This window comes from Aquarana catesbeiana, linkage group LG13 (assembly GCF_042186555.1).
Source record: "Aquarana catesbeiana isolate 2022-GZ linkage group LG13, ASM4218655v1, whole genome shotgun sequence".
In the NCBI taxonomy this organism is placed as follows: Eukaryota; Metazoa; Chordata; class Amphibia; order Anura; family Ranidae; genus Aquarana; species Aquarana catesbeiana.
Window position 1 is genome coordinate 80,728,339 of NC_133336.1, and position 14,547 is coordinate 80,742,885.

The window sequence follows — 14,547 nt, forward strand, 5'->3', positions numbered from 1 at the left end:
CGATTCAACGCAAGATGTGGCCACGTGCCTGAGAAGCCAAAGTTAGTGAACATTGACCTTCTTCATCTGGACCACATTACCCCCTGATCCTCATAACGGGGTTTTACTGGTAGAAGTTAACCAAGGATCTGTTTTTCACTCACTGTTTAACTTGGAATATCTGGACTGGGATCCACATGCATATCCCATTCATTACTCGAACCTGGGATCACCAGCCCCTACCCCATTTAATATAAATGTGTATATATAAGTTATTTTACATACTAATCATAAGAGTATAACATGGTATATATATTTTTAGGTGTGCATGTTGTGGTTTTGGCACCATTTTAATTATACAAGTTTGCATTTGGTTATTTATGATTTGATAAACTAATAAAATTACAATTTAATATGGCCCAGTGAGTTGCGGTTAATATGTTGTTTTTTCCTCTGGTGGTTAAGTTAAGTCAAGTCAGGCCTTTTAACTCCGTTTTTGCTTACTTCTCCTGTTGTGCAATAAAGCAATTCCCCCTGGTGGTATTACACTATGTCAGCCACTTTTGATTCTCTTAAAGGATAACCTAATCCAGTGTGGTTTACTGTCAACCCTTGATGTACTTTTAGTTCAGTCCTCGACAAACCTCAGGGGCCAGGTCACCATGGTGCCTAGAAATAGAGCCTGCGGACTAAGGGGTCAGGCTGGCCGGTAATTGGGGATACAGCGCTCGCTATCTTGACTGTGGGCATTGCCATAACAAGGCTTACATTTGCCAGGGAACCAGCACCCTTTTCTGACACTGACGGCGCAGAGGGTGTACTTTGCCTGCTGTCACTTCCCGCCCACCTCGGACATTTCCTTCCCAGTTTGACAGCTGGGTTGCAATTGAAGGTGTCGTGGGTGGGCTTGATCTGGTGCCCTTTCCTTACCGCTATTGAGTGGGTGGAGAGTGTGGGGCTGCTGACTGGAATGGCTTCAGTTCCTTTTACACACCTCCTCCCACATTAATATGTTGGAAATACTTTTTCACAGATGTATTGTGGAATCATTTTTTTATCTATTTATCTTTTGGTTTGCACAAGCATTTTTAAAGGAATCTTTCACTTATCTATGTGTATGATAATATTGTGGTGTATTTATTTGTTTGCCTAAGCCCTAGCACTTTAAGGTTTAAGGTACATGTGGATACCGCTTATTGATGCAATTGTGGAAGCACACCTATCTATTTAGGGACTTGTTCTGTTGTGTATTTAGACACAGTGCTGCATCCTACATTTTGAGTGTATACTAACCGCAAAAATATTCCTTTTATACACAAATTATTTAAATCGGCTGGTGCACTTGGAGTGCTTTGATGAGAAAAGTTGCAGTGTCTCCATCCCTTTTAGATGTGATTAACTTTTCTCACAAAAAATTATATTTTTGTTGCAGAAGATGCCTAAAACTTGACCTGTATCTTAGTGCATAGTATGTCATACATGCAGTATGACTTTTCTGAAAGTGTTCTTTACACCAGATGTGCATGGAATGCCTTAAAGCGGTAGTAAACCGCCAGTGATTTTTTATTTATTTTTTAACCTGCAAGGCAAAGTTATAATGTGCTAGTTTGCATCACACTTTATGTGAAACTTACCTTAGAACAGATCCCTTCCAGCAGCGAGCTGACAGGGCTTCCATCTTTACACATCTTTCTTCCGGGTTCGCGGACTCCTTCTGTGTGAGTGGCTGGAGCCGCGATGACGTCACTCCTGCGCGTTTACGGCTCAGGACTTAGAGCACATGCGCCAGTGATGTCACCAGCTGCATGTACAATAAATATTTCCTAAACGGTGTATGTTTAGGAGATATTTAGCCTTATTATAGGCTTACCTATAGGTAAAATTCATGTATGGAAGTTTACTCCCATTTTAAGGAGCCATATTCTTTATACATTATAAAAATCTACAGTGACTGCTGTTTGAAATACAAAACCATTGGTCAGCTGCACTTTAGCCAAAGTGCAGCGAGGCAGCGTGAACCCGCCCTAATGCTTAAATATCCCCACACTTAAGAACCTTTTGCTAACAGCTGGCTATCCGTTCCATTGGTTTGAAGATTTGCATAGAGTGAGTAGTTAAGGGGAACTCCAGGCAAACCGCTAAACACACAGTTGTAGAATATAAATGTGCACTGGTGTTAGAGCTGCATGATTAATCATAAAAGAATCGAGATCACAATTCAACTCTCCTCACGATCTTAAAACAGCATTTCCCGATTCTATGCTCACTTCTGACAGCTGACAAAAAAAAAATCCAGACAGCCTGCCAAGTTTATCACAACATCGAAGATAAAGAGAAACATTGTGACATGTAGTTCTTTAGATCAAAGGAATGAACTTCGGTCTGTAAATGAGGTCAGTTTAACCACTTAACCACAAGACTAAGCCTTTTTCTGACACTTGTTGCTTACAAGTTAAAATCAGTATTTTTTGCTAGAAAATTACTCGGAACCCCCAAACATTATATATATAATTTTTTTAGCAGAGACCCTAGACAATAAAATGGCAGTTGTTGCAATAATTTATGTCACACTGTATTTGTGCAGCTGTCTTTCAAACTCAATTTTTTGGGAAAAAATACACTTTAATTAATTTAAAAAAATAAAACAGTAAAGTTAGCCCAATTTTTTTATGTAATGTGAAAGATGATATGCCATGAGAATCGTGATCTTTATTCTAAGCAAAAAAAAAAGAAAAAAATCTTGATTCTCATTTTAGCCAGAATTGTGCAACTCTAACTGGTGTACATGGAAACAGATGTGTCAATTTGTTCAGCCACTCTTGTGATTTACACATTTCTGCCTCACTTTAGTGCTCCCTGACTCTTCTAATTAGACGAAGATAATGATGCTGATTTGTTGTCCAGTGCATAGGCTGGTGGCATAAAGCTGGCATAGGAATCTGCATTGCTAAACCAAAAATAAAGTGTGTCACCTGCCTGTGTGGTAGTGGTGTGTGAACTAGTGTATTTGAACAAAATTACAAATCCTTTGGAAGGTAAAGCAAGGAAAATATTTAATATGTATACCAAGTGTGTATATGATGTAGGTGTTTGGCTGGAGTTACACTTTAACAACATGGAACCAACAATGCCCCTATTCTGTGCAGGAACAGAATATGTAATATTGTATTTTCTAGGACAAATATCTGTAATGATAGATATTTGTCATTTTTTTCCTGTTTATTCTGTGCTGTATTTAGAATCTGATAACTAAATTTGTTTATATTGGAAAGAAAAGTTATCTATCTACTCTGTGAGTTTCCTTTCCATAGCTCTGATATGATTATTGAGCATTCCTCTCTTTTGCAGACTTGGAGATCAGTTCTACAAAGAAGCGATTGAGCATTGCCGCAACTACAACGCCAGACTATGTGCCGAACGCAGTGTCCGCCTTCCATTCCTTGACTCACAGACTGGTGTGGCTCAAAACAATTGCTACATCTGGATGGAGAAAAGGCACAGAGGGCCAGGTAGAGTACTGGTCAGTGCATTCACGCAGCATCAATCTATCTATGCAAATATTGTTAATGTCAAGCAATCTGAATCCCCTGTATAGAACATTGTTTTGTTGTATTTCCTGTGTAACCAAGTAACTTCCGTGACTGCTCTGACAGATCTGCGATTGCACCATTTTGATAATGTGCAAAATTTGGTTTCTTGGTTTCTCTTTGATTGCGTAGTGAATATCAACCACCAAGGGAATATGAAAACCAAGCAGCAACTAAAGAAGCAAATACACTGTTGAGAACAACAGTGTCTTTTTTGTCAGACATCAAAATTATGGGGGCACAATGGACTGACTCTAACAGGTCTTTATCGTAATTTAGATATGTTTATTTCAAAGACAAACTGGAGATTCCTCAGATGTAACCCATGTGCACCACATCTATGTGAAAATATCCATATGTGGTATGAAGACAAGGCGGTATTCAGGTTATTTCCTTCCCTTTTTTTCTCATGGTGGTTTTCTTAGTTCATGAGAATTAGGGATGCACCAATATATTGGCCGCCAAAAATTTTTGGCCAAAAATAGGGTTGTTGGCGTTTTGCCAATAGAAAAAAAAAAGTGCCGATAATGGCATACTACATCCCATTGACAGCAGTACAAAATTGCATCCCATTGACTTCAATGCAATATTATGCGCCATTGACTTCAATGCAAAATTGTGTCCCGATGACAAAATCACCCCCTAGTGAATGCATTGCAAAATCTCATCCTATTGACTTCAAAGCAAAAAATGCCAGCCACATTAACCACTGCACTGCGGAGGTGCCTATGCTCGTGGCCGACGGTCGCGATGACCGCCGAGCACGAGAGGCAGAACACAGAAGTGTGTGTGTAAACACACAAATCCCTGTTCTGCTCTGTAAGGAGTGACAGCTAGGAACCACGATCCATCACTTTCTCTAGTCAGTTCCCTCCCCCTTCAGTTAGAAACACGTAGCAGCGAACACAGTTAACCCCTTGATCGCCCCCTAGTATTAACCCCTTCCCTGCCAGTGACGTTTTTACAGTAATTGGTGCATTTTTATAGCACTGATCGCTGTATAAATGCCAATGATCCCAAAAATGTGTCAAAAGTGTCCGATGTGTCCACATAATGTCCCAGTCCCGATAAAAATCGCAAATCGTCGCCGTTACTAGTAAAAAAAAAAAAAAAATAATAATAATACAAATGCTATAAATCTATCCCCTATTTTGTAGATGCTATAACTTTTGCACAAACTAATCAATATACGCTTATTGCATTTTTTTTTTTTTTTTTTTTTACCAAAAATATGTAGAAGAATACATATCGGCCTAAACTGAGAAAAAAAATGGGGATATTTATTATAGCAAAAAAGTACAAAATATTGGGGATTAGTTACGAAAGGCAAATCCACTTTGCACTGCAAGTGCACTGAAAGTGTACTTGGAAGTGCAGTCGCTCTAAATCTAAGGGGTAGATCTGAAATGAGTGGAAGCTCTGCTTATTTTATCATCCAATCATGTGCAAGCTAAAATGCTGTTTTTTATTTTCCTTGCATGTCCCCCTTGGATCTACAGCAACTTTACTTCCAAGTGCACTTGTAGTGCAAAGTGGATTTTCCTTTAGTAAATAACCCTCCACTGTGTTTTTTTTCAAAATTGATGCTTTTTTTGTTTATAGCGCAAAAAATAAAAACCGCAGAGGCGATCAAATACCACCAAAAGAAAGCTCTATTTGTTGGAAAAAAAGGACGTCAATTTTGTTTGGGTGCAGCGCCGCACGACTGCGCAATTGTCAGTTAAAGTGATGCAGTGCTGAATTGCAAAAAATGGCCCAGTCATTCAGCAGCCAAATCTTCCAGGGCTGAAGTGGTTAATAACATTTTTAAAAAGTTAATTCTGAATTTTCTTTTTCTTTTTTAAATATTGCAAACTGGTTTTTTATCTAGCAGCCCTGAGCTTCCTCTGTTCGGACCCCTGACAGTGCTTCCATATCCTGCTCGATGGCAAGTGACAGTGCCTTCATAGGAACCTGCTTCCTATGGGTGCACTCATGCAGGCTTGCTCCCAAGTCTCCCTGTCTAGGTCTATAGAAATGGACAGCGGGGCTTGGCCCTGCCCCTCGTCACTGGCTTTGATTGACAGCAGCAGGACCAGAAAGTGAGGGGAGAGAGCCACTGCAGACAGGCACACCACTGGATTGAATGAGGGCTCAGGTAAGTGTAAGGGGGGTGGGATACTAATACCTAATTACTTTTTTACCCTAATGCAAGGAATGCATTAAGGTTAAAAATGTTTAGGCTTTATAACCACTTTAAGTTTTTCCATACATGGATCAAAATTTGTCTAGTTCAGCAGCGACTGGCCGAATTTCGACCCATGTTTGGCCACTGTGGTTGAACAGAAGTGGTTCTTCCTCTGTTCATCGACTCTATTGGCACCACAGGCAATAGGCTGCAGCGCTAATCAGTGTATTCTGACGGTTCTGTCGCTGTCAGTATACAATAACACAGCAGGGAGGGATTCCCACATCAACAGCGAATGTGTGGATGAGGGAATCTGGTCAGTTTTATTTAATTTGATCTGCTGGTTGCCTTCAGTAGTATCCTGCCAGCTGTGATCTTTACTTCGGGTTTAAAATGAGAAAGAAATGAGTTTCAGTGCTCACCAAGTTACCAAAAATATATTTATTCGATGGAAGGATTAAATAAAAATGGATCTGACACTTTCTAAGAAGACTAAAAAAACCCTATTAAATGTGCATATACGGATCCCAATGGCATACTCTATAAAAGTAGTATACTGTACCATTGAAAAAATGTAACACTCATAAAGGATGTGGCAATCTAAAGATGTAGCTCTTACACTGAGTTTTTACTTGTAGTCCTCTACAGATACTATGTTGCAAAGTCTCCACCTAGGTTGCAAATTGTCTTCCTCCACAAGGTTCCGGTCACTACTCTATGTTTAGGTTGCAGTGATAGACTTGAGCAGAATATGCAGATGATATACAAATGTATTAAGTGGAGACTTTGGAACATAGCATCTGTAGTAGGACTAACACTCAACATAATGACTGCATTCCTAGGTTGCCTTTTCTAATGGGACGTGTGGGACTCTACCTTTTTCTACCACCAATGCCAGAGTAATTTTTCCTTGCCCTAACATCAGGCCATTTGTTTCCTCCAACTGACCTATAATGCCAGGCATTTATTTCCTACTGACCAATAACGCTGGGCAACTTCCCCCACTGACCATTTACCCAGGCATGTGCCTCCCACTGACCACCAACAAAGGGGCATTTTATTTTTCTCCTACTGACCTTTTTTTTTTTTTTTTTTTAATAGAGTATGTCATTGGGATCCATTAATGCACATTTAATAGGGTATATGTGCCATTACAATTTTTATTTTTTGTTGAATTTTTTATTTTTTCTATTTCAGTTGTTATTGAATAAATATATGTTTTAGTATAATCAGTGACTCAATCCATTTTCTTTTAAAATTTTCTTTTTAACTTTTTTTTTCTGGCAGCTCTATGTATAATGTTTTACTACTTTCAGTCTTCATTGGTTCCAGATATTAATAATTATTCCTTACTTGGGGAATCTCCAATATCTCTGCACTCTTCATGTACTGAACAAACAAATCAGGTACATACTTACTGTGCTCTTTGTTAGCTGCATAGGGTAATAAAGAGCATACTTCCCTAATGCTGCATGGAATTACTAGCCTCTCCCTTTATAATTGCTGTGTCCTAGCCTGTGACAAAGCAAGAGTCAATATCCTGTTTATAAAGAAGGGGGGTCTTTCACTTTCCCAGTGTCCTGGCCCTAGTGGAGGAGATTGTACCCTAATGTCTCCTTGTGTCTCAGTCCGATTGAGGGCTGGTTCACACTGGTGTGAATAAAAAATGCAGGTAAAAACTGATATCCAGTCACCTGCATTTACCTGTGTTTTTATGTGCATTTACCTGTGATTTTATGTACTTTTTAAAAAACTCATAACGCTTTTAGCTGTTTTTTTTTTTCTGTGAGTTTTCACAAAAAAAATACAATAAAATCATTATTAGTGAACCAGAAACATATGAAAACTGAAGGTATACAGGTTCAAAAAACGTCGCCCCGGACCTGTATTTCCACCTCTGCGCTATAATTCAAATGTCAGAACCCTATCGGAGCTGCCACTTTATAAAAAAGTATATAAAGACTGAATTCACCAAGGGAAAATTAAAGATGAATAGTGGCGCTGATCCCCAGGTGGTGGGGAAATGTAGAACACTCCTATACAGCCAGTGAACTGGGTATGGATGTGTACTAGATGATACACTCTAATGAATCAATTACTACTAAATGAGGAAAATAAATATTATTGCCCAAAATTAAATTATTTATCTGAGCTAATGAACTGCAAACAGAATTAATTAATGTATATATACAAATCACCCTGTGAGAGTGGTACCAGATATATATATATATCCAAAAAAACTATGAATACTGAAAAGAAAAATGCAGCAACCAAAAAATGTGTACTGAATAGTCCCAATAAATCGTGAAACAAAAAATATAGAAAGTCCAAAAGAAAAGTCCAACAGAAGTGAAGGTGACTCCAAAAACTGCTCAGCTGCGTCTCAAACCATCCACCACACCTCTGTGACGTGATTCCACTCCCTTCTGAAATTCAAACTCACCAGCTATTAAGGCCTCTCACTCTCGTGTTTGGCCTGACAGAGCCTCTAACCCACTATCATGGGGGTCAGCATGCAAGCATACACATCCACTGCTCCATAGATCAAACGATTTCCTTCGACCTAGATTTCCTCTCTTATCCTTTAAGGCCTAAACCTGGTGACCGAGGCCAACCCTCCTTTACCAGATTTCACAGCGGTTCCCCGCAAGGTTAGGCCTAGAGCAGCACCAAACCTAAATACACCACTGCCACTGATGTCAGCCAGAGAGAGCCGGCCGGTCACGCGATTGCGGGGAACCGCTGTGAAATCCGGTAAAGGAGGGTTGGCCTCGGTCACCAGGTTTAGGCCTTAAAGGATAAGAGAGGAAATCTAGGTCGAAGAAAATCGTTTGATCTATGGAGCAGTGGATGTGTATGCTCGCATGCTGACCCCCATGATAGTGGGTTAGAGGCTTTGTCAGGCCAAACACGAGAGTGAGAGGCCTTAATAGCTGGTGAGTTTGAATTTCAGAAGGGAGTGGAATCACGTCACAGAGGTGTGGTGGATGGTTTGAGACGCAGCTGAGCAGTTTTTGGAGTCACCTTCACTTCTGTTGGACTTTTCTTTTGGACTTTCTATATTTTTTGTTTCACGATTTATTGGGACTATTCAGTACACATTTTTTGGTTGCTGCATTTTTCTTTTCAGTATTCATAGAGTTTTTTTGAACCAGAAACATAACGTACAAAATTCCTGCTAAATCTAAAAGTTAAAATTGTATTAACGTAATAAAAAAAGCTCTGTATGTGAATGAGGCTTTAGGTCTCATTCACGTGGGTGCTGTGTCCTGTACAGTGCGAACCAGTTTTATTTATTTTTTTAAGTGGCTGGAGCTGTCTGCAAGCAGACAATATTATGTTATGGGGACACAGCAACTGTATGAACACAGCAGCAGGTACTACTTTGACAGGAATGTAGGTGTATGTGTATGGCCCCAAACACAGACAGTGTGTATTTGGGTCCACTCGCCCGTACCTGCACACCTGTCAAATTAGGACCTGTGGCTGTGTTTGCACAGTTGCTGCATCCCCATAGAGTAATGGGCAACTCCAGCCACACAAACAAACCGCTCATTCACAATGTGTGCACAAGAGGACCCATAAGAATAAGCCTGGGATGGTGTCAGTAGTGCAGTGGACAGTGTTGTTTTTTTTGTTGTTGCTTTGTTTTTTATAATTACATTTTTTATGATTTTTTACATTTTTCTTAACAGCCCTGTTGGGGGGCTTTGGTAAAATATCAGGGGTCTAAACAGGCGGGAGAGTAGAGGGCAATTACAAGAACCGATCTCCCTGTATGACTATCGATGAAGCAGCTGAAAGCCACGGGAGGGAGAAGAGGAGAAGCTGGCTCTCAGCTGCTGCAGAGAGAGTCGTACACGGAGACCAGTTCTTGTATTTGCCCCCTACGTCACACCAATTACCCCCAACTATACATCTGCTGCGGGTGTTTTCCCTGTGTTTTGGCACAGTTTACATGCGGAGTGGTGCAGAAAACTATGGCAGTGTTGAAAAAAAAACAAAAAACATTGTTTTCTGTGTGCCCTAGCAGAGAGCTGCGTTTTTCTTATGCACATTGTGAACAACAAGCCCTAATAAAATAGTAATTGATATTTAGCACAAAATCTATTTTAGTTTATTTCAACATTGATTCAAGAACCAATAAAGATTGATTCTTGAGGCCCTTAAAATGCCTTGACATTACAAATTCCCCCCAATTGACCCCTTTTGGAACAGTCTGAAGCACTTAGTAAGAGGCATGGCAAACTTTTTGAACATGCAAATTTTTGTCAAATTTTTTGGAAAAGAAAGAAGAAATCAAATTATTTATTTATTTTACATACTGTCACCAGTGCAATACAGCGTCGTCATATGACTGGCATGGCAGTAAGCAGGGATACTAACTGGTGACCGTATGTTAAAAAATAAATACTGTTTTATTTCACTTTTTAACCACTTGCTGACCATGCTATGCCTGAATGGCGGCTACAGCGTGGCCGGCTAGTTCTGGGAGGGCGTCTATTGACGTCCTCCCATGCTCATCCCTCCTGGGGACCAAGCCATTCACAGATCAGGGTAAAGGACCAATTACAGTGGCCCTTTACCACGTGATCGCTCCGTCCAATGACAGAGCGATCACTTGTCAACAAACCAGCGCCATGTCCGGTTCAGCTCTCTCCTCCCATCAGTACAGCATGTGAGGAGAGGAGGGAGCCAGTGCAGCAGCGTGAGTGGGCTGCATCTGGAGTGCCCACAGTGCTGATCCATGCCTTAGCAGTGCTCATCAGTGCCCATCTATGCTTCATCAGTGCCCATCCATGCCTCATCTGTGCCCATCCATGCCTCATCCATGCCTCATCAGTGCTCATCCGTGCCCATCCATGCCTCAACTGTCCCCATCAATGCCACGTCAGTGCTCATCCAAGCCTCATCAGGGCCCATCCATGCCACATCAGTGCTCATTCGTGCCACATCAGTGCTCATTTGTGCCACATCAGTGCTCATTTGTGCCACATCAGTGCTCTTCCCTGCCACATCAGTGCTCATTTGTGCCACATCAGTGCTCATCCCTGCCACATCTGAGAAATTATCATAAAACACTTTATTTTAAACAAAATATCCACTCACATGAAAGTAGAAGAAGTCATGTACAGGAGCATGGTGAGGGCTGAAGAGCTGAAAAACACAGGACTGTAGGCAGAAGCTGTATCAATGTAGCTGAAGCACAATCAAGTCCAGGCAGGCAGGGGTGCAGATGGCTGAGCATATACACACACTGGTGTAATACAATGTCCCTGGAAGATGGTGTCAGTAGTCCAGTGGAAGAGGAAAGGATCAGTCCAATGATGGCATGAATGTCTGTAGAAAGAAGGAGAAGGACGTCTGGCTGGATGGCAGGGCTGCGCTGTATCTCCACAGCGATCGCACTGTCCCTGTATGGTAAGGGGAGAGACACGGCCGTGTGTGTGAGATGGAAGCGAGGCTTGGAGAGCAGACACAGGCCGGCGCCGAGCCGTGACGTCATCAACATGCGACGCGTTTCTGAAATTGCTAGCTATAGATGGATGGAATAGCCGCATTCCTTTTTCAAGCATAAAATAAAGTGTTTTATGATAATTTCTCAGAGGCACCCCTATTCCTTGTCTTTTCTTAGCTATTGGAACTCGCTTTTGGTTTCTTGGTGGCTGCCCTGACTGAGACAGCGGTTTTATATTACCAGTGTACACATCTGTACATCCACATTCCTGGACAATTGGGTACTACATTGTAAGGTATCTGCATATTGCGCCTTGTTACTTGTTTAGTAGTTTATTAATCCCTGCCACATCAGTGCTCATCTGTGCCACATCAGTGCTACTACAGTGCTCATCAGTGCCCTACAGTGCCTCACAAAAGTGTGATAGGTATTCAGGAAATTAGATGTGTAATTTATGTCCCTAGAAATCCTGATGGTGCTCCCTGCATGTTGGGCCTCTGTATGTGGCCAGGCTGTGAAAAAGTCTCACATGTGGTATTGCCATACTCAGGAGGAGTAGCAAAATGTATTTTGTTGTGTAATTTTTGCTATGTACATGCTATGTGCTAGAAATATCTTATAAATTGACAACTTTGTGTAAAAAAAAAAAAAAAAAAAAAAAGCATTTTCATTTTCGTTCCACATTTCCCCAAAAGGCTCATTATGCCTCCTAGGTTATGTGTTGGGGTGTTTGCTTTCTGAAATTGGGTAATTTTGTGGGAGTTTCCATTGTCCTGGTTAACTCAGGGACTTTCCTGGCTTGTTAGTGTCTCAAGAAATTAGATAGGCCATCAGTACATCAGGTGTGATCAATTTTCAATGATTGGCACCATACTTTGTAGACTCTATAGGCTGGGTTCACACTATTGCGATGTCAGCCATCGCATGTGATTCACACCACATTGCTGTGCATATCACATGCAATGTCTGTGCGATGCAAATTCAGCCATACAGCTTGTATGGCTGAATTTGCATCGCATTCGGACCAAAATGGTGAAGGACCCTTTTTTTGGTCCACCCTGGAATCAGATTGCATGGGTGTTCACACCTGTGTGATCCGGTTCCTGCACCATTTCACAGTTCGCACTGTGATCTGTGAACCGATCTGGGCGTGTCATTAACTTTGTACTGACACCTGCAGCGGTTCGCACAGGTGTGGGAAGCCGCACAGAAAATGCGCTGGTTCCCGCATCGCATATGTGTGAACTCAGCAATAACCTTCACAAAGACCAAATAATATACACAGATTTGGGTTATTTTTACCAAAGAAATGTAGCAGTATAACTTTAGGCCAAAATTTATGAAGAAAAATTAATAACTCTCTAAATTTTATAACAGAAAACAGAAAAATGTATTTATTTTTTTACAAAATTTCGGTATTTAAAAATAAAAACCCAGTGGTGATTAAATGCCACCAAAAGAAAGCTCTATTTGTGTGGAAAAAAAAGGACACAAATTTCATATGGGTACAGTATTGCATTACTGAGTAATTGTCATTCAAAGTGTGAGAGCACGGAAAGCTGAAAATTAGCCTGGTTAAGTGGTTAAACTTTTTTTTTTAACATTTTACCTTCTTTTTTTCAAATTTATTTTACTTACTCTCATCAGAGTGGTTCAGTGTCACCATAGTAACGGGGATGATCAGGGCTTTTTTTTTTTTTTTTTTTTTAAACTTTGCTGTTACAATGATGCCACCCACCCACAGCAGGGTACCAGCCACCCTTCCACAGCAGGGTGCCACTGCCAGCCACCCACCCACAGCAGGGTGCCAGCTACCCATCCACAACAGGGTTCCAGCCAGCAACCCAGCCAGAGCAGGGTGCACTGTGCCGGCCAGCCATCCACCCACAGCAGGGTGCACTGTGCCAGCCAGTTTTAACCCTTATCTGTAAACTCTTTCAAATTTCAATGCAGAGAGAAAAAGTAAAAGTGTGGTCTGGGACTATTTCTCGTCTCAGCCATCCCCAGGAACAGCAGCAGTGTGCAACACATGCACAAACAATGTGAGCATGGGATCAGCAACTGCAAAAAACAAAAATACTAGGGCTGTTACTGATTAAAATTTTCGTATTCGATGAATCGATTTTTTAATCAATTAATCGACTAATTTTGATTAATTATAACGCACATACAAATCCAACTACTTTGACCTATTCTCCTTGCATTGCAACTCTGCATTAGTCAGTGGTAAATGTGGTATACACTATATACAATCACCCGACACTAGTTAGTTTCCACAATCCATGACTTAACTTCACAGTTCACACAAAAACGTTTTAAATTCAAACTGTAGCACTGACGTAAGTAATTTTTGCAGGAGGTGGACAGAGGCTGCAGACATACTACAGGAGGTGAACAGAGGCTGCGGACATACTGCAGGAGGTGGACAGAGGCTGCGGACATACTGCAGGAGGTGGACAGAGGCTGCGGACATACTGCAGGAGGTGGACAGAGGCTGCGGACATACTGCAGGAGGTGGACAGAGGCTGCGGACATACTGCAGGAGGTGGACAGAGGCTGCGGACATACTGCAGGAGGTGGACAGAGGTTGCGGACATACTGCAGGAGGTGGACAGAGGCTGCGGACATACTGCAGGAGGTGGACAGAGGCTGTGGACATACTGCAGGAGGTGGACAGAGGCAGCGGACATACTGCAGGAGGTAGACAGAGGTTACGGACATACTGCAGGAGGTGGACAGAGGTTGTGGACATAATGGTGTCCTCCTCACCCCCTCACAGTAGCCCCCTCCTCTGCCCACCATCATATTACTTCTCCACATCAACAGTGTGCTGTGTCCTCCTCCTGTGCCCCTTTCACCTCTCCACAGGTCAGGGCAGTACAGTGCTGCCCTGACCTGTGGAGAGGTGAAATGGGCACAGGAGGAGGACACAGCGCACTGATTATGTGAAATGGAGAAGTAATATGATGGTGGACAGTCACAGAGCACATCAGTCTCTGTCCCCTGTATGGCTTCAGCCTCCCCGCTCCCAGTAATGTCCTCCTCTCTCTGTCCCTTTTTTACAACGATGTCCCCCTAGTTTCACTCTCCTCAGTGTCACCCCTGCTGGGCTTCTCCGCACTGCAGGACAGGAGTCTCCGGCTGCCAGCGCCGTGGTCTCTACTGATCTATTCAAAAATGGCGCCGGGCAGCGAAATTACGTCACTGCACATGCGACGCCCGGCTGAGCGCGTGCGAGTTTTCCTGAGCCTGGCCGGCTTCGGATCGGCGCATGCGCAGTTGAATGGTTGGCTCGCGGCCACTATTTTTACAGGCACCACCGATCAAAAGAATTTTGATTGAACAAAGAAATTAAC

General features: G+C 41.9%; 1 protein-coding gene across 9 annotated transcripts in view; it reads left to right on the top strand.

Annotated features, from left to right (window-relative positions):
- DPF3 (double PHD fingers 3) overlaps nucleotides 1–14,547 on the top strand; it is a 458,181-nt gene that overhangs the window by 152,245 nt on the left and 291,389 nt on the right. For all 9 annotated transcript variants that reach the window (XM_073610451.1, XM_073610453.1, XM_073610448.1 and 6 more), the window contains one exon: nucleotides 3,328–3,488. In XM_073610451.1, the coding sequence (XP_073466552.1) occupies nucleotides 3,328–3,488 (161 nt within the window). The remainder of the gene's footprint in view (nucleotides 1–3,327; nucleotides 3,489–14,547) is intronic.